This window comes from Colias eurytheme, chromosome 20 (genome assembly GCF_061535395.1).
Source record: "Colias eurytheme isolate Ceu_HAF_F1 chromosome 20, ilColEury1 Martin Lab GWU primary, whole genome shotgun sequence".
Classification (NCBI taxonomy): Eukaryota; Metazoa; Arthropoda; class Insecta; order Lepidoptera; family Pieridae; genus Colias; species Colias eurytheme.
The window spans coordinates 4198388-4223573 of NC_142999.1; the positions used below are offsets into that span (position 1 = coordinate 4198388).

Genomic DNA, 25186 nt, shown 5'->3' on the forward strand with positions numbered 1-25186 from the left:
TAATCGTCAAACCGTAGAATTTAATCGCAGGAGTTTCAGTGAACGCGAAACGGTTTCAGTTAAAAACGTTCGAGTTCAATATGTACGTATGAATTTTCAATTAAAATTAACGAGAAAACGGCCTCTTAATTGAGACCTTTACTAAGTGTAATGGGGCTAACGAATATTAATTTTATGTGTGCATTCAAAAGGTACTCTCTTTTATGACGTAACCGGTAACTGGTAACTGGTGGAACCCGCGGTTTCATCTGGGAAGGAAACCACAGACACAAAACTTTGAACCCAAAACTTTTATTAAAAAAAAGTATAGGTAGATAATATTTATTTGAAATTTGGTGTACGTTCTATTTTTAAAATTAATATATTAACTGAATATCTTGATACTCAGCAATACTATGGTACATAATAACAGAAATAAAATAAATACGCCGTCTAGACACAATGTTTTAACTTGAACAAATAGTCTCGATTGCGGATTTTATTAACCACAGAATGAAAATGACGAAATGAAATCCCGAAATATATTCCACATGTATCTTGTAATAAAACAGTAATCCGCAGCTAATGTTTGAAAGCTCATTCAATCCTTTTAAGATTCAATTTTCATGTACGCTGTATGAACTATTTGCAAGGCAGAGGTGGTCTGTTGGGAAATCTCAAAGAGAAATTGTTTCGAAATGACTCGCTTCAAACTTTAGTGCACTCTGGGGAACACATTAGGATTATGTTCTAATAATACGGTACACGTTTTATTTTATTTTAGTCACGTGAATTGGTTGTGTAGGTGGCCTACGCGTGGTTAATTAGCTATTTCGTCGTAAAACTATGTGATTATGTTTTGTTTCAAATTAACATCGTATATTTGATAAATTTAACCTAATTCATTCTAATATTAACAAACGCGTATAAAAAAGGAGATTTGTGTTTTTAATTATATACATGTATGTGCAGACAATTAATAATTAATTCACCGTTTTGAGACATGTCTTGCTTCAAAGAAATGTATAATAGGCATTGTTTGTTTTTAATAGCAACTTAAAGTAATATTCAGACACAACGAGCTACCCTAATGGTATGCCATTTTAAGAAGATATATACGGGAGGTCTGCGTCGTTAAGTACCTACTAATAAAACTTTATTCATTTAAATTATTTCAAAACTGAATTATTTTACGAGTAATTTTATGCTTACTCAGTAATAACATGGTAATAACTAAACGAAACAACGCACGTTCCAAAGCTATAGATAAACAAATGCAGTCACCACAATATCTCTAGCTACACTTGACTACATTGTGAAATTTAAACATAACTGATCTAGCACAATAGTGTGGGTCAAATCCAAGTTGTCAAATTCCAAAGTTTAGAAACTTGGCTAACATTTCCCGCGGCCGAGACGCGACAAACTTCCAAATTAACACTACATATAACACAACGAATTAATCTGCAATGCAGCTGCAATGATGGATGGATTTTAGAAACTAAAATAATTATTTGGTTTAGGAATTCGTTTCGGGTTTATTTAGTTTTACCTTTAAAGAGCGCTAACAGGGAGAGCAAAGAAGGAATTTGATTTGTTAAAGCTATCGATTTGTTGGTAGGTAATGTATCAATTAATAAACAATTGCTTTAGGTATATAAAGAAGAATAGATACAAAAATATATAGGTACTTAACAACTTTCAGCAAAGGAATTATAAGTACATTTTGAATTTATCAGTTGAAATTACGAAGATTTCCCATGCATTCATAACTTGAATTTAATACCTCTTAGCCTTTATATCGAAGTAATATACTTACGTCATATCTTTCAGGGTACCTAGGTTCTAGGAAATATTGACGCTGTCAGAAATATTCAAAATCTGCCTTTGCTGGGAAGTTTTCTAACAAACTAGGTTCTTCCTGTATGTGCACACCAATAAGATTTATTTTTGTAGACTCATTGTTATTTTTATGGTTAGAAATAGATTACAAAAATAGATGTATTTTCATTCATTTTTATAACAATGCTTGTTACCGTCTCTGGTCTTTTCAATTTTCTATTATTGTATGATAATTTCCAATTTCCTTTTCATTTCAAGAGGTATTAATATCGTTTTACATTTTCCTTTTTACGTATGATAAAAACATTAACGTTAACGCTAACATTAACGTCAGAAACGTAATTTTGAAAATTGTGCCGAAACATGTGAAAAAACACATTGTATAAGTAACATGAATTATTAAAACTATATTCTATTAATACTATTATATTATTTCTTTCTATTCTTAGAATTTCTTCCTATCATTATTTTATGGTCTAAGATCCGAATATAGGTCGACCTGCACTGGCGTGATAATAGAATGAGACCAATTTAAATAATAAATGTAGTCTATTAAAAAATCTATTAAAGATGGGTTGACTGAAAAAATCCTGGACAGGACATTTTAATTAATTTTTAAAAAATATTTTTTTTAATTAATTGCAGTACTTTGATAGACTACTATAATAGACTTGAAGTATGAAACCTACAGAATGTGCAGTCATAGGGTTTTCTAATATTTACCTGGACAAACTGCTAGGTTGGCAGGTATAAACAGGCATGTCCGTACCAGTTACTTTCACTTGATGGGATGATAGAAAAAAAATATATCAACATGAGCGCTGTTTTATAACAAAATTGTTTATTGTCTCAACACTGCATAATTAAAAAAATAAAAAGATTTTTTTAATAATTAACTAAAAATATCCTTCCTGTCCAGGATTTTTTCAGTCAACCCATCTTTAATAGGTTTTTTAATAGACTACATTTAGGTATTATAAAATAGGTCTCATTCTATTATCACGCCGGTGCAGGTCGACCTATATTCGGATCTTAGACCATTAGAAAAGACTAAGGAATCAGCTATGTTAGCTTTATTATAACCTTAGATTATTAAACGTTTCGCTGCGTCACAACTCACAATCCAGAAACTATAAACAATAAAATTGAATGCTTATACATGCAATAAAAAATTAATAAGCGAAGCTCATTCCCCTTCATAAATCAATGAAATAGATTTCCGAAAATGGACAATCATTGAATTATGATTAATGAGACGGAAGTAAGAAGGGCATCCATTTTGGCCGACTTCCAAGACTGAATGTTATGACCCACTAAAATATGTTGTAAGAACACATTATATGCGCTTATATGAGTTTGCCGACAAAATGGAACACATCAAAAACTTTTTTATACCTTCGTAATGGTGGGGCAATTGTTGTGAACTGCTTTGCTTCTGTAATAGTTAAGTATATCGCCGAGAAAATTCGGTAAGTGGAAGTGATGTTTTTCCTTATGTCAAAGTCATGCTGTAGGTATACTGAATCACTGTTATGGCATATTTGTTAACATTATATTTTCATCTCAGATTATTTCAACCTATATGGAGTTATTTTTAAACGGGTGGAGTAAAGTTAGTTTATGAATTATTAAAAAAATCGAACAGACAGATATTTACTTTCACATTTATTTTAAGTAAATAATTAAACTCAATTTCGTACTTGAATTACTTCACAGGTCTCTTGGCAATAGATAAATCTTTGACCAACGCCTAATTAACATTGGGACCCCAAAATGCCAAGCGACTAATGACTCTATGTTTAAATTTGTTCGAACAAACGCACTGTTTTTCGCCTTTTTATTTGTATGTATAGTAAGAAAAAAACTTCAACTATTTGCATAATGTATATTACATTCAAACCAATTAATTGATTCTTATACCTAATGAGAATGAAAAATAATGTATCTACAACAAAAACATATTTTTATCCGTATTTCACAAGTACGTAATGTAATATTCAATGACTTGAGTCATTCACTTCTAATTATTATCTCTACTGGCGAATTCAGGACTTTTTCTTTGTAGCGGAAATGGAAGTTGATTCCATTTCCGCTACAAAGAAAAAGTCCTGAATTCGCCAGTAGAGATAATAATTAGAAGAAAAATAACAGAAAGCTGACAGCTCGCATACTGAAGGCAGAGAAATAGATATTAAATTCATCTCTCGTACCCCATAACTTCACCCTCATATATTATTAGGTATGTATTAATAAATAATTGCATTCGTAAATGACTGAGTTGAAATTATAATCTCACTAAATACCTACATTTCAAAATTATACGTTAATCGCTTAAGTCGTCGAATGAAATTTAATCTTACACAGCCTCATTAGGACCGTGTATATCACATTAAGACTCTTTAAGTTATTACTTCGTACCCGAGTTGCCACAGACAATCAAATTAACGTACCAATTAGAGACCATATTCTCTACTTAATCTTGGCATTAAGTCTGTCTCAAATAGAACCGAAATAATATAAAATAAAACTTAATTGCTTTGGGATCTTAATGGCTTTGATAAACAAATAAATGCGTGTCTAGTTGAGCTTTATTTGAAAAGTCGATGGACGCACAAATTCAAAAACATTGCACCTAAAAAGTTAAATTAATGAAGTTAGTTCAAGGACATTTACTGCACTAACTATTATAAATACTCGTTAAATACTCTAATTTAATACCTACAGTAAAACACAGCATCTACGAGTTTTAATACGAGAAGCATCATTTCAAACACTACAACTACTTACTAAAACCTCTAACCCTTACTAAAATAAAAGAAAAAAATAGCATTATATCAGGTAGAATCCTTAGCTAGTGCCACACAAATGTATAAGATTAACGGTATCTGTCCGGATGCATTCCGTACAACGTCAGATTTACCTTCCCGCCACTTTCCATTATTACAATGTAATGAGATTTCATTACACCAGCAATGGATTGTTTCCTTGTGAGATATTTTTATCGAATTGAAAGTATTGCAACTTTTTGCGTGTATTAAAACTTAGTGCTATATTATAATATAATATAGGTAATTAAAAGGGAAAACTAGAATGTATTTGAAGGTATTTCAGTTATTAGTCTCAAAAATTTTAGGTATGAACAACGTAGGTATGAACTAAGAATAAACTTTCTATACCGAGCGATAAATTGGCGTGAAATAAAAATGACAATGAATCATAAATATATTTATTTCTAGCGACAAACAATTTAAATCATGTAGGTACCTACAATAATAAAAACTTCAACAGTATATAAATTACATTATAATACAATATTCTAAACATTATGTAAATTCTTATAAAAAGCTCGAGTAAAAAGCTCTGTACAAGTATATTTATTTATTTATATTGCAAAAAGGCACGCATTCAAAATTTCTGTTTAAATTATACTTAAAGAATACCAGAAAAAATGTTACAAAATATGAGTAGATTGTTTTTTAATTTTCCTGAAAATTTAACAATTAACAAAACACTGTCGAGATTGCACAGAGCCCTCCAAATTTTGCTGACATGAACCAAAATGTTGTTCGTTGTCATCTACCTAAAAAGAAAAAAATAAACATAAGTAATTAAAGTAAGTAAGCACTTAGCATGTTTTTGGTAAGGTTTTTATAACCTGATTAAATAACAAGTGATGAAAAAGCAATTTTTGCATTTAAAAATTATTAGAATGACTGTTTTTGCTTTGTACCTACCTACACGCTAAACCCAAAGAAGATATGCATTAAAAACTTTTTAAATGTTCATTTATATCAATCTTTGAAGTTTGAATAAACCTGCATAATTAGAATTAGGTATTCCTTCAGGTAATATGAACAGTATATTACGACTTTTAAATAATAATATTATTAAAAAGTCGTAATCAAAATACATAATCATTTTAAAAATACATAATTATTCATTATTTTACATTTTACACCATAAAACTTACTTGATAACTTTCATAATACAACTTCAGTTTTTCCCTCGACCGTATCTGCGTCCCAAGGCCACACGCGCCTGAATCGGGGACGCATTCAGCCCATTCGCCCCATGGCCCCAAAATACAGTCTTGGGGCCCTTGTCTTGATTCTAATGTTTTTGGTTCTTCGTCTTCCCTGCGATTATACATTAAAATACAAAATTAATTTGAAAACAAGACAAATGCATTATTTATAACTAGCTTCCTACCGCTTTGCCCGCTTTGTCTAAAACTTAACAAATTATTAGGTAGGTACTCAACTGCAGTAGTTTTTGGGCTTTTCACAAATAGACTTATAATATTTATTTAGTTATGATAGATTTATTATAAGTGAGTGGTTTGTATATTTAAAAAATGAATTATTCTTTATACCTACTTTGTATTTGTTACCTCTTGATGGACCTGACGTCGATGTTTCGAAACCGGTCGTAGTTTATTGTAATAAAAATATAAAGTGAATTGTGTGTTTCTATTATTATAATAAATTATACGTAAGACTTGTTTGTAAACATATTTGGAATATTTATTATAAGACACTGATTTCCTTATATTTCTACTGAAATACTTACTCTTCATCGTCTTTCTCTTCAACCGCTTTTTTTTCATCTTCAGCTTCGGATTCTAAATAAATAACAATGAAATCGTTAATATTTTTACGATGTGGGTTCATTTTTTCTAGGAAATACAACACAAATTACAACAATACATAGGCATTTAAACAATTACTGTTAATTTTAATTACTTATGAGTATTTAAAATCAAACACATTACGCCACTCGAGCTACAAGCATAACGATTTGAATTAATAATATATGGCTTTAGAAGCAAAATTTTATTTATTTTCATATTATTTTAATTATATTTTTAGCTTTACCTTGTTCTTCATTACAATCTTCATCGACCAGCGGATACACATCAAGGCGCCTCACTTGCAAAAATGCGAAAGGCTTTAGTTCGTTAAGATTCATTTGGTAAAATGGCGACTCTTTGTTGAAAGAGCCTACTGCTACACGATCCACTGCATCCACGGGGAGGGTAACTGACGGGGGCGACTGGAAAAGGAAAAACAACTCAATATATAAAAAAATACCACTATATGTAGGTATGTAGAATTAATATTTCTATTAGTTTATTTTCACTGGGCCCTTCTGTAAGATAAGCTTCGGTGAAAAGTATGTCCCTGGCAGAGATGCTGTACCAAAGTTTTCATAAAATACAGTTTTTTTAATTTACAACTCCTTGAACACATTTATAAATTACATAGCAATTTTTAAAAAGTAAGTATATAGGTATAGTTAAGTATGTTTAATAGCCATTAGGTTAATCATAAGTTAATTATTTATTTATTTTCCCATTTGTACTACCTACATAACAAGAGCATAATGTTTCAAAAAGTACATTACAAAGAAAAAACAACTTCAATACCGAATCTTATCTAAAATACCAAAACCCACCTCATACGAGATCCCATCAACCGTCCCCGCGTCCCACGGATACAATGGTATTTCGGACGTTTCCAACCACCCCACATCAGTACACAGCTCGAACCTGGTGGCCCCCAGGAACCAGTCTGGGGACGGCTTCATCGCCACCAGCACTGAGAACAAGTGGTGCACCTTGTCCACACGGAAGAGGGAGTGGGATGGCTCCCACATGTAAGGGTGGTAGCGACGTTTACCCCGGATTAGGGTGCGGGTACCGTTTTGGGGAGACATCTGGAATTGCAAAACAGGTAGGTACATAGTTGTGGAGGAAATGAATGGTTAGGTAGCTAGGACATCGACTTTATTGAATGATTACGTAAATATAGATGTCACAAAAACAGCAATATCGAATAAAGGGTTAACGAATATTTGTTTAATTGTTTTTTAGCAATTCGCTAAAAATTAACACGGAAAGAACTATGTGTTTCTTTACGAAATATGTCTGAGTATGTTGAAATTGTTAGATAATAATGTTCTGATATATGTTAATATGTATATAAATTGATAGATAAGGAAAATATACTTGTGTAATAATGTTACACAGCGAAAGCTATATAGGAGTCTGGGGTCCTCTTTTTTGTGTAATGTATTAAAAAAAATTACGAACAACACAGCAATTAAGAATCAAGGGAATGGTTTTATTACGTTAGTTGAGAATGGTGCAAATTGTAAACTAGGCATGGTTCTAGCAACACTTTCACTTGCATTTTCCGCTATCACGCCATCGGCCATTGACATATTTTTCATTCTGTAAATACTTCCCGCCTATCTCATTATATTTTATCAGAACAGATTTTTTTATATCTCGGTATGTACCTGCTGTTTTGATTTATTATAATCGTTGGCCTATTTAATCTGTAGTAGATCATATAGATATTAATTATACATAATATGAATTGCGATAATAGCTATTTGGAATTCTAGAAGTTGAAAGAATAAGTAAATATATATTTCAACAAATACATTCGATATAACCTCTACAAACTAATGAAAATAAACAAACTACTTAATAAATATAGAAAATGGGATTCGAAAATTGTTTACTTGTAAATATAACCTATATTTTAAGCGTTATATCAAACGTAATATGCTGTAAACTCCATTCGGGGAATTTAGCACATATTTCAAAATTACATTTTGCACGGAAATTTTCATCAAGGCTTTCCTTTCGGGTATTTTCAATTAATATTTCCATTCATAAATTTTATTTTGAATCACTACATGAAAACCCTTCTTGGTACATTTCACACATTATATATAATTTATTCGTTTAAAATTAATTGAAAAAATAGAATTGAAATATAAATACCCATTATGAGTAGCATTCTTTATAACCTTTTAATTTTTATATTAACTTACGACATTTTAATAACGACTTTAATGACAAAAATGTAACACAAAATCTTTAAAAAAATGTTGATGTTAAACAGAGATACAGTGACTTAATAATCTTTAGATATTTATATTATATTTCTACTAGAATACTCACAGCATCAATAATTTCCCTCTCAACGACGCTGATATCAGCCTCTTCAGCAAGTTTCTTCAGACCAGGGCTGGCTTTATCACCAGGCTGCCACAATATATAGGAGTACGAATGTGAAGCTCCAACCATGTGGCTGAAGCCGTTGTCATCAGGTCTGCTGGGGTAGTAGCGAGGATGCGTCATTCTTGACCAACGACCTTTGAAAATTACCTGAAAATATAGAAAAAAAAGATATGTTCGTACGAACTTACACTTAAAACTAATACACTTTTAAGAACAATAAATATGTAGTTTTCATTCAGATTAAGAATTTTCGTCATTTTGGAGAAGTGGATTAAAAATGTAGATTGTTAATAAATAAAAACTATAGTTCAATTTATTGAATAGAACAAACAATGTCGGACTAATATTCACACTGTATCGGTTGTGAATACGTCCAACATTACCTGGTATTAACAGAATACCGCTAAATTTGCTCACTTAATGAATCAATTGCCTATTTATTCAGTTAAAAGGATTAGGAAAGTCCAAACTCGAATACAAATATAATTTTCGGATACAAATTGTTCACGTTAAAGTTATAAAATACAATTATAAAACTAAAATCTCCGAGATCCTTAATACGGTTCCTCGTTTACAGTTTTGTGAATGCTTTATATAAAGTAACAAGTTACAACTCTGATTTCAGTTCTGCGCTTAATAACTTACCTAAACTTATAATTACTTCTTCTGGTTGAAAGCATTGTAAACGCGAATTATCCTCAGTTTATAGATAGCTTGAGCATATATTTATACATATTATATCGATACGCAGTAGCTGTAAGTCTTCTTATTCGAAATAATTGTATCTACGGTTTTATCTCTTTTGTGCTCCGCGGTTTTACCCGCATGGCTCCGCTCCTGAGCGACGATATTATAGCCTATAGCCTTTTTTTCGAATCGGACCAGTAGTTCCCAAGATTATCGCGTTCAAACAAACAAACAAACGAACAAACTCTTCAGCTTTATAATATTAGTATAGATAATAGTATACTATATCCCCAATATAACATCATGTCTCCTTCATATGTCTGCTCTACATTCCTGATTTTTCGAAAACAGGTATTTTCCTGCATCCTATTAATAACTAAACTTACTAACTTCTGTTTTTCTGTTTCTGTTCTGTCTTTTCAAATTACAATTAATATCTACACAAAAATACTAATAAATACTTGCCTCATATCTAGCTTCACTGCAAAGGTTACAAGTATCTACAGGTGAGTACGGAGGGCTGTCTAAAGGTCTCCGATCATCTTTTTCCAGCAAGATGGTGAGATTCTCTCCGGTGTGCCAGACCTCTTCGTTTTCAGCCACCATCGCGCGCAGACGGACCTTCTGGTTGTGCTCATTTTGTTTCGGAGATACCCAATGGACCTGAAATATAGACAATTTTTGATCAAACTTTACTTCAATAGTTTTCATTTTCAGGAACATGTCACAATCTCTATTTGAAATAGGTATTGATCAACAAACGAAATAAAAAATTGAAAACATTCCTATAATATGTTTAATATGTATCAAATGTAGAGTAGTAGAATATGTATTCTACAACTCTACATTAAATTATCAGCCATATTATCTATAAAGGCAAAAATAATTGTTGCTAAATATATTTCATGGTCCTTATGTTCTGCAAATTTTAACATAACTGGTATTTTTTTAATCGGAAATCAATCGACTTTAGGTCAAGGTCAGATTACCAATACCTGAAAATTTACCAACCACTTACCTCAACTTTATACTTATCGGAGTTATCAGTATTTTCCACAGAGTTATAACACCGCTCACTGTATCTAGACTGCTTGTGCGTGTCTATAGTCTTCAGGCTTCCTACGTCTATGGACTTGTGGTCAAACTCATATGTTGTGTTGTCGACCTCAGGGTCTTCCACGGTTATCATGAACCAACGGAATGGTCGGGTTGAATTATTTGTTGTAAGTTTTACTGCAAATTTGTACAATTTGTGTTAGGTATATTAAATTTTGAAATTTAACGGTTGCATATTTTTTACTAATTTCGAATTAACTATTAAAAATGTTCATGATAATTTGTATTAGTGAATCTATCTTATACACAAATGTAAGAAAAACTATCAAGGTATTTGTAGCCTATAGGTACTCTTTAACGCAAATTTTCGATTGCGTATAAAATTCGAAATAGCAGTTCGTTGATTTAATTTTTTATAGTCATAAGACACAAACGATTTCGTTGAATTAATTTTTTAATTGCATGCAGAAAATTAAGCGTAGAATTAACCATTTTCAAATTATTATTAGAAGTCTTACAAACATAAGTCTGATCCGGACGGTAGATATTGGTGTCATTGCCCTTAGTGCTGATGCTCATTCTGTAAATGCCCTTATTTTCGCTCGGCGTCCGCACCGTCGCTTGTGGCGGAGTTTGGTCGCATTTTACTTGCTGTCCCGTGCATGTATTTACTATTAATAGTAATAGTACTGATATTTTTAATAACCTGCAAATAAGGTTGATTAAAATAAAAATAAATGGTATTTATAATTTAATATTATATCCTACACAAAAACTTTTAGGATTAATTCGTACGCAAGCCTAAATTTCATAGAGTACCTATACGATATGATTGATTTTGTCAATATTCCGACCTTGATATTTTAAATTAAGCGAATCCTTCATAAATAAGGTATCGTCTATCCAAAAAATATATCCCTTTAGATATAAATAAATCATTAAAGTAGGACAAACAACAAAACTCGACCTTCCAAAATAGATTATTTTTTAAGAATTGCATGAAAAAATCCCATGGTTACCTACTTATTTACTATAATAAATACTCCACCAAAATATGCGTGAAAGGCAAAACTCTACCTATACATAGGCATGTATGTTTCATGCTAATCAGTCCGAAGCCAGTAAATATTTGGCATACTACGAGTTAAACACGTGCTTCTGTTTATGTTTACTTTAAAATAATACATATTGTTTCAATTAATAGGTTAGAAATGAAGTCATGTAGAAATTGTTAGACACATAAACAAACCAAGGCGAATATCATTAAACATTCCTCTTAGTTGCAGAATTGAATATAAAATAGAAGAGATACATACATTGTTACGACTTGAACTCTTTTGAAACAGAAACTATAAAAATAAAATAAACTCTGCCTTAAATCTACGCTTGCATTCTTAAAAGATATTGTTAAATAATAATGAACGAGGAAAGCTTGATTGGAATTGATTTGGTTATCGCGACGTCAACTGTGAACGCTCTGGGTTGAAATAAACCAACGAAGCGTCCTTTTGGAAACTTGCCAAAAGCAACTATGAAAAAGAATTAGGGATTCTTCACATTCATCAGCATTTACGAAAGTTCATAAACAAACGATAGTATAAAATATACATAATGATATACTATTCCACCTACTTAATAACACCATACGCCTTCTATAAAAAGGACTTTTTAAACATTGAGCAATAATTATTAGGTCTTTGCTAATAATTGCCATTGGTTCTACAGGGATGGCAATGATAAGCTACAAATTAAATACGGCAATTATAATTCCTAATTAAGTTATTTTTAGTCATTACATATTTTAGAGTATTGTGCTTATTGTGATCGTCTTTAATCGTGCTAAAAATTGCAGATCTGAATACTGTTCATATGTGTAAAGAACGGTAAAGACAGAGTAGGTAGTCAGTTAAAATACCCGTCGGAAGAGCAAACAAGTATGTGTTTCCCTGAAAAATGTTAAACATGGTGCTTGAAGCAACCGTTTAAATTTTTTTATGAAATTCCATTTCAACTTGGATGTCCAAGTTTATAGAATAAGTTTCTTCTCTAATAGGGCCATTCGAATTTCAAGTTTATCACTTATTCATTGTTGCTCCTTTCTTCTTTCCAGTTTAATTTTTATCAAACCTAAATAAAATTAAAAATATTGTAACTAGTATTTTTCCTTTATCATCCAACATTTCTCTACAATTTTTTTTTAAAGACATCAGTTATAGTTTCAGAACGAATCTGATTAAAATGACCCGTCATGTCAGTGTCATACCTATTTGCATTTTGTCAAATGTCAGTTAACAGATTACAGATGTCAGATGCACATTTTTCAAGTCAAAAACATATTTTCGTTCATTTTTGTCCTCGAAGTAATTATAAGAATTTTAACAATGATTTTCTAGATTAATTTTTAACATTAAAATGGCTTTCAATATTAAGAATAAAAATCTACTTCGTTTTATTTACTCAATACGACACTATAGCGAGGCTGATAATACAAAATCTATCTATGAGAAGCATGAAGCAGGCATTCAACCACATATAGTGCATGGCCAGGTACAAACTGAATGGCGCAAGCCCTGGATAAAGAGGGAAGGTGAACAGATAAGTAAATTAAACATTTTCGTTGAAAATAGTCCTAGCATGAGTATTTTAAACGCCATGCAAAGAATTCCAGATCTCACATTTCAAGATGTCAAGAAATGGTGGAAACAAATGAAAGAAATACAAGAAATTCAGAACCAAAAATACTTGCCTGAAAGAGTTACAACTTTGGGACCTAACCTGGGTGCTGTTCATTTCTTTACATATCGACAAGCAACTGTTAGGTATGTTTTAAGATATATCGTAATTTTTCTATTTATTTGTTTTGTCGTACATTCATTTTTAATTTTATACTTCATGTTTTCAGGCTGAAGGGTTCAAAGGAATGGATAGGTGGTGGTGACATAACAAAACTAGATCTACCTAGCCGCTTTGTGGATGGCTACTTAGTTGAGGCTGTAGACTGCACCAATTTCCACCACAACGGTATTAGATATGAAGGTATCCAGAACTTGACGGGCCTTAATTCCCTCAAATGGTTGTCTCTAAAAGGCAATAAACATATAGATGTGTGGTGTTTGGACAGATTAGCCGGCCAGAATGGAAATACTCTAGAATATTTAGACATTTCTGGGTGCAATATTTGTGTGGGCTCAATTTTAGCTCTAGCAAGAATGACAGCATTAAAATTTTTGGTTCTCACTGATCCTGGTGACGATGCAGCACTCCAAGCTGGTCTTTCAACACTTGAAGAGGAAAAACCTGATTTATTAATTAAAACTGTTGAAGCTCAAATGTCAAAACAACTTTAAATAGCACCATTTGTATATAAAATATATACTTTTATTGTTGAATAGTTATGGTTTAGTTAAGTAGCCTCTTTAAATATGACAATTGAATGTGTGTACAAATTTGTATTTAATAGGATGGAGAAATAAAATAAAACACAGAAACGTTTTTGAGGTTTTATGTTTAAACATAAGTTCGTACAATGATCCAATATGCTTGAACAGTGTGTCCGCAGTAACTGTTTTGTCTATATATCTGCATGTAACATTCTCTTTTCCATTACAAAGAATATTATATTGGTCCATAAATTGGATTCATTAAAAAACTTCACTACAATGTGACATCCGTTTCAGATTTAAAGGTCATTTTGTCTAATTCAATCTATTTTACATTAAATTGAACACTTAAGTCTAAATAAACCATTCTAAACGAGTTATTTACAAAGTACGCCGTTTTGACTAAACAATTAGACTAATACCTTATTTAGAAGAAATAAATAACGAATATGAAATGCTTCATTTAAAATGTCGTTTTTGAAATTATACCTAACATCTCTTAAAATATAACATTACAACTTGTTATATGCAACAAAGTTATTCAGTCTAAATAAACTGCTTATTACATGGGTTATTGACTGACAAAGCCTAGGTATTTGAGGCGCGACTGCTTTTGTACACTATACTAAGATCTGAGAGTCAATAAGGCACTAGTAATACGCAGCGTTGATTTTCATATTTGTTATTACACTAACACAAACCATCCATTCAAAAATCATCAGCACACCGAAGGACAAACACAATATTTGGACATTTATTTTAAAGCAAATTGAAACATTAATACAAACCCTCAAAGTGTGAACAAAGACCTTGTCATTACCAATATATCAAAATGAATAACAACCTTTTCTTGTTACTGGAATATTTTTTCAAAGCTCTTTTATATTTAGGTCATCACAGCTATATTATATACAATGGATATTTATCTATCTTAAATTTTGAATGCCTGACAAGATCTTTAAATTATGTATTTAACAGTAATACAATGAATTGCAAATTTAGTGCGTTAAAATTAAACGATAATACATATTTATTTTGATAAACAGAAAGACATTGTAGTGAAATGGTTGAATTATGTAGACGGGAATAATCACAACATTCAAAATTTTCTATTTAAAATATAGTACTGATTAGTCTATTTATTTTAAGTGCTTATGAACCTCATGAATTTTACGTTAAAATAAATTTATTTCCACAAGCAAATGACTTGCGCTAAAAAAGTCAATTCTACAAAAATGTATAACTCAAAACGATAAATAATAATGACAATCTTTTTCATTGTTTTTCATAAAATTGATGAGGCTTATATTCACTTATATAAGATTATTATCTAATTATGAAAGTGAATTGATCTATTAGTTATAAACTTTAAGAAGGAATTAATGTGAGGAAATCGAATAGGAGTTAATCGAATTAATGAAATTAAAAATTAAGTAAAATTATTTTAAAACCGGATGTTACCATTTTCACATGGCAAGAAAAAGCCAGAATATTTCGTTCTGGCTATAAATCTATAAAATAATCATATTTATATATTCCTTCTACACTCAGTCACACAACATCTTTAGAGCTCAAGGGAATCTGTAAATATGGTAACAAGTGTTTACATGACATTGTATATGTCAATAATTATGAATTGACTATAATATAATGTTCTCATTTATATATATTTCGTACGATTTCGCTGTGAGAGTTAAACTACCTTACATTCCCTAACACAATACTACGCAATTAGGCCAGATTTTTTACTATATTTTATCGAACCGACACGTTTTCTTTATAATATCGATCACAATTGAGGGTATTTTTATAATTTACCATATCGCTGTTTAGCCCGTTTTTGCAAGATATCTGTGATTTGTAATAAAATAATTTAAAAATAATTATCAAATGTATTGATGAATTTGAAGAATACATTTGAAAGTGCCAGTCATTTCGAATAAAAAAAAAACATTTATCATGTTATATCCTTTATTTTCTAATGGCGACTATGACGAGATTTTGGTTTTGGAAAATAATATATTAAATGAATCGCGTTTCTATCGATTGTAAAGTCTATAACTTCTTCGCGTTTATAATTAAAAAGGTTCTTTTAGCTTGCAAACTTTGAGCGAAATTTCGAAAGGAAATTAAAAAAAAACCTCGATGCGTGAGTTCCATTGCACTTGACCGGTTTTCATATTATATTGATGTCTAAGATAATATATACGTAACAACAACCACTCCACGCCTTTCCTGTCCAAAATTAGTAAGATAGTTTAACTATGTCGTTTATCGATTTGACGGTCGTTAACATTCGGAATGAGGTTACATACTAGTACATACATTTATATAAAGATAAGATTTAACAGTGCGAAAATATTCTCTTACGTTATATATTTAATAAATTCTCTTCACTTCCGGACTCCTAAAGCAATTATCTAACTCGAAAGAGATCATTTAAAAATACAATTTTGATATACATAATATAAACATTTGTATTGGCCGAAATTTTACCGAGTATAAATAATATATCTCATCTAAAATTAGCATTCTAAATAAAAATCCTAATTACTTTGAGAGCCAGGAACACTTACAGCTAGATAAGAATATAATCTAATATTTACAGTGAGATTGTTAATGTATAAATATTAATTTATCTAGTGTTTTTAATGATTTGAGCTGATTCTGTAAAATTTCGATAAAGGTAAGACTGCTACAACTTATCGTAAGGGCGGGTTCACACTAACACATGTTGCAAATTATAAAATTAAATCTCACATCAAAAGTGGGACTTATTGCAATGAACCATATCACAACGCTTTTATACAAACAAGTTGCTAAATTTGTTGCGTAAGTTATATGAAATATAAAAAGTGAAGGCGCAGAAGTATTGCTAAACAACGGCATAAATTGCGCAGTTCGCCGAAATGATTATAAATGTATGCGCACCCGCCATAGACAAAAGTTCCTTAAACGTAACTTACACATAAACATGGCATCGAATCAAACCACTATCATCTTAACACAAATCACTGTACATAATTAGACATTTAAATAAGTAGATATTCATTTTATAAAATGAAAAAAAAAATTCAAACGCGTGGAAGACGAACATCACAACATAAAATAGAAAATGATAAAGACCTAAACGATTAATTTTTGCACCAAAAATGGCCCCTATTGATAGCGTTATGATCAGTTTTTTGCGAATTGAACTGAAAAAATCAGTAAATCTATATAAAAAATTTAAAATGAAACTAAGGAACCAATTAAAATCCGTCGTGATACTGATAATACCGCTATCAATTAAGTATAACTTATACCAAGGAGCCGATATACACAGTCCGTATTGCATCAACATTTGGTACTCTAAATGCAAATAGACTCCATTAATTTTGATATAGAGCCAAACGTCACAAGTTATCCACCAATGTGGGGCTTTTATCAAACAACCAATTGATTTGCCCTATTCAAATATAGAATGTTACACCAACGACATAAAAAATTATAAAAAAATGTTTATGTATAAAATTGCACTGGCAAAAAAAAAGTTTAAAGATGAAATAATTTATACAACAATAATTGGTCGATTTAGTATGTACCCCACATTGGTGAATCCCCACCTTCCCATACTTGAACTTAACTTTAATGAGTACGTAATATGATACATACATTCGATAATACAAATATAATATCCTACATAATAATATATCCAACAAAATACAATAAACATTGAGATCGTGCACGTTTGAGTATATGATAACTAAAAATGATATTTAACCATGAATAAGTGGATATGGAGTATGAAAAATAGAATTTTCGTAGCGTAATTTTAAATATACTGATAACCAATCTTACGAAACTATTTACTTAGCTTATTTTTAAATTTCGAATAATTTTGATGAACACAGAACAATAAGAATCGTAACATCATGCTATCTCCCTCTTACCCATTCGAAGTTGTAAGTTAGAGCGAGACAGCACGACAAAAGCTTCATTTACACGCGTTATTGAAAAAGGAAATTGTCTACAGATTTGAAGTCTACTATTGCGATATATAAGTGCATATATTAAAACTGTGAATAGATAATATTTATCATAATTAGTTACACCCGCGTCCCATAACACTCACGCACATAACATTTTTTATTTATTTTTTGTATTTTTTCTTATTACTAATAACTTTTTTTGGTTATCACTAATTATATTATAACCAATTGCCATACTTATCGCTTGTTAAATGCAACAAGGGCATGCTACAAATCTCGATAGATGAAGACTGAAAAAGTAAAACATTTGAGTGTCACTCCACAGAACGATTTGTGAACAAAATGAACCAGCTATTCAGATATTTAATTATAATCCTCTCAAATGAAGGGCATAACAATAATCGACAACCGTAACACGAAAACCACTTCAAGCAATCCAATCCAAGTACAAAACACAACCTAACAAACGGTTACCATGGCAACCGCGTTCACTGTCCCACATACACTGCTGCCCCAACACTAGCACATTCCTTGTATCCGTATCCTCTTGTATAGTTAGTGAGCAATGTATAACGTATTGTTGTTTCATTGCTGCACCACGATGGAGAGGGTGTAGCCGCATCGCTAACTGGCCGTGGATGTTGGCTGCAACGCCGCCGATACTAACGGCGAATTTATGTCTGCAAAAGGATATCATTATGAATTATTTTAATAATGTATTTATTCCGTAGCTGTTTTAATTAATAAAAAAAGCAACAGTGGCCATCAAATGATATGATTCATTTAACTCATTTGTCGTTAGAGATTATGTCCGATTACGCTCTATAAAAGCTATTTTCTTATCAGAACTACAAAACAAATGATGAAACCGAAGCCCATTTTAACATACCGCATAAGTAAATAGCAAAATTAATATTAAATTTAGATTATACATAAACAGAACAACATAATATTAAAATTATCTCACTAGTAGGCGTGTTGACTTCGGAGTGCGGCGTGAGGTTTGACTGCGCCATCAACTTCTGCCTCACTTCGCGAATCTTCAGCTGCAGCGACATCTTTGTGGGGAATATGTCTGTGTGAGCCGCCTGGAACAGGAAATAAAAGGTTATAAATAAGTGACTATCGAAATATTATATCAAATTCAATAGCCATGTGTATGTTGCGCTCAAAAATATTATCCTACGCGTCATAGTAATAAAAGATTGAAGATGACATCGCGTAATGCGTGTGGCTCTAATGAAAATGCTTACGTTTTGAGACAATAATAGATAGACTACATCGCATGATATTCGTCCATTACGCATTGTGGCCATACATAAAAGCCATGACTCATTCTGAATATTAATTGGTTTATGGACATGCCTTCATAACTTGAAGCAATTTTAAATCGCCCAAAAAGCTTCCTTATTATTTTAGGCAGGAACTTGGCAGAGTAAAGATGGGTTAGCGAGGAGCAAAGCGACGAGTGTCACGAGTTACTGTGAATCTCTGCACGAGCTGATCAAGCGAGCCGCGGTAGCGATCGGAAAGTGCCAGAATCAACAATGCTTTATTTAATAATTTAAGATAATGTTTCCGAGCTCCCCTCGCAACCATTGAGATACGCCATATGGCGTAACTGCATGTTCATTTTTTTATTTGTTTTAAAGTGAAACGCATCAAATATGCCTTCGTGTGTGTTACGATATTGCACAAATAATACGGAAAAGTGACTAACAGAACTTTTCATCGGTACGTACCTAACTAGATAATAATTTTTAAAGCTTAGAGCAAAAAAATGGCGCACAGATTTTGTTCGTGGTGTCTCCTCCATACGTAGTAATATTATCTCAATGCTCGCAAGTGACATTTCCTCCGTACTGACACTACAATTGCACTATCTCTGTCTCACCTGGAAGCTAGTAGTGGCCTGTGTGGTGGGGAACATGCCGTGGTCCTGGAACAGCTTGAGTACGAGATGTCTCCTCTGCTCCAGCACGCGGCGGTGGCCGGCCTCCCCCCGCGCGCCCGCGCCCCCCGCCCCGCACGCGCCCGACCCGGGGGTGCGGGGGGACATCTCCTCCATGCTTTCTGATACTGTGGAATATGACGATTTTAAAACAAACATATAAAATGTTTGCTAGAACAAAACTACTATCGAATCGAAAACAAAGTTACTATTGAAAATGCTTGTTATAGCAAACGTTTTCGATAGTAACTTTGTTGTTTATAAATGTAAAGAAGAATTGCAAACATTGTCTATATTGAAATAATTAAATATGTAACAAGTTCACAAACTATGTTTATTTTTTATTATAAGCGTATCTCACACGTCGCAAGTGCCAGAAGCAAACGTGCGGGGTGACACCTCAATGCTTTTTGACACTATATTGCCCTATTTGACGCACTTTATCCACGCAGACACACTCACACGCATTATATTATAATGTGTAATGTAATTGTGTAAAATTTGTATGCCAATTGTTTGACAAATTGTGTGAACTATTCTATTTAAATGATGTGATCTTCTGTATTACCACAATTCTAACAAATAAATGATTTGTATTTGAATTTGCAGGTTTGTTGTTACTATAAAACTGTATTTTATCAATTATAAATACACTTTTAAGAACAAATTGTAAATATTTAAATTAAATAAAAACTACTTTATATTCAGCCTTATGTGTCACCGGTATTGCCAGCTAAGCAGACCCACCTCTAAGTCTGTTAAACCGTATTTTATTAAATACTAAAAAAGACGGGTTGCACTCCGGGAGTGCCGGCAGAAGTGAAAACTTGATTATTAACGTTGAGCATGTTTGATATCCATCCGTCTTACGCTTTTTCGATCAGGTCACGTGTCCTGACGCGAGTTTAAGATTTTATACCCATTACAGAAAAAGTGCTCAACGCCGCTAAAGAAGTTTTCACTTCAACAAAAATAACCCAATTTATTTTATACATTTTAACTTAATTTTACCTCTAAACGTGTCGATATTGAAGTCAGGCCCAAAGAACGTGTTCCCCACGAGCTTGGTGGTAGTGTGTGGTGTAGTTCCGTACGAGTGCGGTGTCGGGATGCCATTGCCGTTCATCACTTCCGCTTCTAATTGCGGCGTCACGGATGTGGTTTCTTCCTCTGTAAGTATATTATTATATTAGTTAAAAAATATTGAGTGCTTCTAAAATTTGAATTATAACAGATTAGTCAGAATAGCAATGAAAATAAAGTGCGTAAGTTATAGCAGTAAAGTGCGTTTTATTATTAGTTTCGTATTTTTGACAGAACAGTGACCACATTAATTTTAAATCCAATGAGAAGTTTCTGAGATAGAGTCCTTCGAAACGTAATTAATCATCTAAATACTAAAGTAAACAAAGCTCTGATTTAAAAAGATTTGGTTACAAATTCGTGTAAATTTTGAAACCTACAAAAAAAATACTTTTAATAACTTTCACCTTTTTTGAAGTCGGTTAAAAATTAAAACACACCACATACCAATTTTAGCGTGTTTCTTTCGCAAATATAACTGTGGGCTTCGCGGTACGACCATGCCACTGGGACTTGCCGCTTCTGGTTTGAACTGCGGTAAAGTACTGAATTTGGCCTCGAAATTCACCGTTTCTAGCACTCTGCAAAAAAATAATTTAATATTAGTTATAGAAAAATAGCGACAGATACTAAAAATAATCATAACGAAAAAGCCTTTTTTAAGAATAGTGTAAAAACAATCTAGAGTTTGGAATGTCCGAACCCGCATCCTTCGCCTTATCGTAGCGTATTTGTTAAGTATCACTTGCTATAAAAAAATACAAACAAAAATCTTTTATGGATAAGGCAGGAAATAATTTTATCGAGTATCTTGTTATATGGATAAAAAAATATTCAAATACACAAATATTTACATAGCAAAGTAAAACTATTCAACATACTTATCCCTCCCATCCTCGTTGCCCTTTTTAAACAAGCTTTTCTTCAAAGACGGACTGGGCAAGTTCTCGATCTTTTTGGGCGATTGTAAAGACTCTGGTGTATCAAAGTGTGGTACTGGGTTTGGTTCCGAGCGAGGCACGTTTTGCTCGCTGCCTACTGAGCCTGTAGATGCTCCTGGAAAGTATAGACACGTTAATATTTATTACATATCTATACTAATATTATAAAGCTGAAGAGTTTGTTTGTTTGTTTGAACGCACTAATCTCGGGAACAACTGGTCCGATTTGAAAAATTCTTTCGGTGTTAGATAGCCCATTTATCGAGGAAGGTTATAGGCTATATTTCATCACGCTTCGGGCAACAGGAGTGGAGCCACGGGGGTGAAACCGCGCGGAGCAGCTAGTCATTAATAAAATTACTACCCATTATTGTGATTTATACGAAATCATCTAGATATTAATTTGTATAATAATTCTGCTCGTAAAGATTTAATATGGAATTAATAAAAGATGACCATTTTATATAAAATGGGGATTTTATTAATAACTTAAATCTACTAAAATCGTAATACAAATCGACTCTTTCATGATAGCAAAATAATATGTAAATACAATGTTTAAAATAAGCCCCTGTAAAAGTTACAAAGTATATTTATTAATATAGGTAACTTTTTTACTAAATATTTCCAAATTATAAATACATAATAATTTTTTGACCAACTAACATTTGAAAAATATTATATATATACAATTCAAAACACAAACATAATCAGATAAATAACTAAAACACAAACCTCTACTAAGCCGCTTTTGTAGCGGTGCCCGCCCCAACTGCGCAGGCGTCGGTGCGAGAGGGAAAGGACGAGTCTCTTCTACTCCGTCCCATTCACTGAGAAAAATATATTTTAGATGTTCTTAATAAATAATAATCGAGTATTTATTTATAGATTAAATAGGGAAACGACCATTCCGAAACAGAGAACGTAAGAATGATTTCCATATTTGTAGACTTGAGTTTTTGAATATATTTTCAGTAGAGTAGTAGGTAAGTTATAATAATATTATATTGCTGCTTGCTTTATTATTATTAACTAAAAAATGTATGTAGGGGCGTGTTAAAATTTGTTGTAATGGAAATACGTGAAAAATATTTAATAATAGCCAAATAAATCTAATATGTATATAAAATTCCCCTGTCATTGGTTAGTTACCATACTCCTCCAAAACGGCTGGACCGATTCTCATGAAATTTTGTGTGCATATCAGGTAGGTCTGAGAATCGGCTAACATCGATTTTTCATAACCCTAAGTGATAAGAGTGGCAGAACATCGTTTGCCGGGGCAGCTAGTATTCTTTATAAGAATTATTTTTTTACGTATTTAGCCGAGACTGAAAATAGACTAAAACCTATATAAATATACACTTACGTAGTAGGTTTGTTGATTGGCGCAGTGTTGTTACTATTATTGTTCGTGTTGAGACTGTTGTTACTTTGCGACACTATCACGGATGGCGGAGCACTTTGCACCGTTTGCGTGGGCGTCTTGTTCGTTTCCACTTCTGAAACAAAATTTTGTGGTAAATTAATTCATTCTTATTACGTAAATTCTTTATACGTACACTAATTTAACATTATGTAAATTGTTTTAGTGCCTAGCCGAGACGAAGGCTATTTATAAATGGCTAGGAAGGAGAAAAAATACTTATTCATTCAATTTATGATTTAACTACGGTTGTATTTGAGATTGGTGCTATGACGATTTATGTAACAAAACAACAAGGAAGAATATATTTTTATCTCCAACTATTTGTTACTATCTATTGAGCATTTAATAGAAAATAATGGTATAACAAATTACTTATGATAATTTTATTTTCGAATACTACCCGCAAGAATAGTCTCATTAAACACAAATAAAGTATCCTTCTCTACATTATCCCACTCTATATTATTAAAATAAATAAATAATCAATCTCACCAGTGAACGAAGGCACGTAAAGCCGCTGCAAAACATAGTGCAGCTGGTTGGTGTGCCCATCGGAAGGTGGTTCTGGAGGTTGGCTTGCTTTGATGAATAAGTTGCCTGATGCGTCCACTGATAGGGTTATTGGACCTAGGAATGAATAACAACATTAATATGTTGACGATAATGGCAAATGTATTTGCTTCAAAAATTATAGACGTAAGAATGGATAGAACGAAATTCATAGAAAAAGTAAAGATTACATATACACTTCAGGTTTTCTCCGTTAGTCACAATTATGTTTCAGAACCAGGACGCATACGTCTTTTATAATTGAAAACAAAAAGAAACAATTCCATAACATATAACTGTTTAAGCAACGTTTTTTTGACAACGTTAGAATAACTTAAAGTTAACAGTGTTACCATAAAGAAATATTCCATTAATATTTACTGTAAATTAATAATCATAAAAGTCTTTGAAACATTTACAGTAATCTACTGTGCTTATGCTAATAAAGAAATTATATTTCAGTAAAAGTTAATACATTACACATACCTGAAGGCTTATTATCGCCCATATTCCGATTGACCAGCGTCACGCTCTTTAGTAGTGCGTTACTTAGCGCGTTTGTCGATGTCGATGTTTGCGGCATCGATACACCGGTCGATATCACTTGCACACCACTACTTGCGGGCGGGCTGTTGGTAAAAAAAATATATTATTTTATAACAAGAAACATATTATTTCAGAAATTCAATAATAGTAGGGTTTGATGAATTAATTTAATATTGAGTAACGATAAGAATATTCTTTTAGTCACTAAAGGGTCAGGAAATCAATACTTTTTTTGCATTTTTATTTATAGTGAAATAAAAACTACTTGATTATATTTTAATTTCAATTTATTGTTGTGAACTGTAAAAAATTTGTTTTGGTGTCATTGAAATTTAATTTAATAAAGCGGGTACGAGTCCCGCTCCCGATTTTTTTCTATTCTTAAAAAAATCTCACGAACGCGTGATTCTAAAACGTCATATAAAATTCAACATACACACATATACATAAAAAAGCTCACACAAACCTGATAATACTCGCTATCGCGTTATCCAACGCCGCTTGAGTCGACATGGGTTGCGCGTTGAGCGTGATGCCTTGCACGCTGCTCGTGATGTTCTGCGTGCTTGTGTGTGGGTTCGGAGCTTGGCTCTGATTGGTCGATTTCACCGCCGTGAACGCCGTCCATTGGCGGTGCGTGTCGCCTGGGAAATGTGCGATTGTGATTGGTTCTGCTTGTGGAATTAGATCAGGTATAATATGTTGTTCGGTGAAACTCGTGAAATGAAAGCGCTTCAGC

General features: G+C 32.2%; 3 protein-coding genes across 3 annotated transcripts in view; 1 reads left to right on the forward strand and 2 right to left on the reverse strand.

Annotated features, from left to right (window-relative positions):
- Window positions 1-5140: 5140 nt before the first annotated feature.
- On the reverse strand, window positions 5141-12063 carry LOC149899577 (spondin-2-like). The gene is made up of 10 exons (XM_090113841.1): window positions 11914-12063; window positions 11116-11303; window positions 10560-10774; window positions 10007-10204; window positions 8795-9001; window positions 7276-7536; window positions 6696-6873; window positions 6391-6442; window positions 5792-5957; window positions 5141-5401 (listed from the first exon to the last, which is right to left on the reverse strand). Coding segments are annotated over exons 1-10 (1554 nt in total). The 5' UTR covers window positions 11916-12063; the 3' UTR covers window positions 5141-5314.
- An 838-nt stretch (window positions 12064-12901) lies between these two features.
- LOC149899578 (distal membrane arm assembly component 2) lies at window positions 12902-14076 on the forward strand. Its single transcript, XM_090113976.1, has 2 exons — window positions 12902-13416; window positions 13500-14076. Exons 1-2 carry the CDS (start codon window positions 13010-13012, stop codon window positions 13942-13944), a joined length of 852 nt encoding a protein of 283 aa, XP_089970102.1. The 5' UTR covers window positions 12902-13009; the 3' UTR covers window positions 13945-14076.
- Window positions 14077-17175: 3099 nt separating this feature from the next.
- Window positions 17176-25186, reverse strand: part of cic (Putative transcription factor capicua) — a 37562-nt gene continuing 29551 nt past the window's right edge. The window contains exons 21-31 of the mRNA XM_090113977.1: window positions 24914-25091; window positions 24388-24530; window positions 23845-23979; window positions 23293-23425; window positions 22659-22753; window positions 21864-22038; window positions 21430-21563; window positions 20911-21069; window positions 19843-20027; window positions 18916-19036; window positions 17176-18628 (exon numbers count right to left, since the gene is read on the reverse strand). Coding sequence (XP_089970103.1) covers window positions 18573-18628; window positions 18916-19036; window positions 19843-20027; window positions 20911-21069; window positions 21430-21563; window positions 21864-22038; window positions 22659-22753; window positions 23293-23425; window positions 23845-23979; window positions 24388-24530; window positions 24914-25091 — 1514 coding nt within the window. The 3' untranslated portion in view covers window positions 17176-18572. The remainder of the gene's footprint in view (window positions 18629-18915; window positions 19037-19842; window positions 20028-20910; window positions 21070-21429; window positions 21564-21863; window positions 22039-22658; window positions 22754-23292; window positions 23426-23844; window positions 23980-24387; window positions 24531-24913; window positions 25092-25186) is intronic.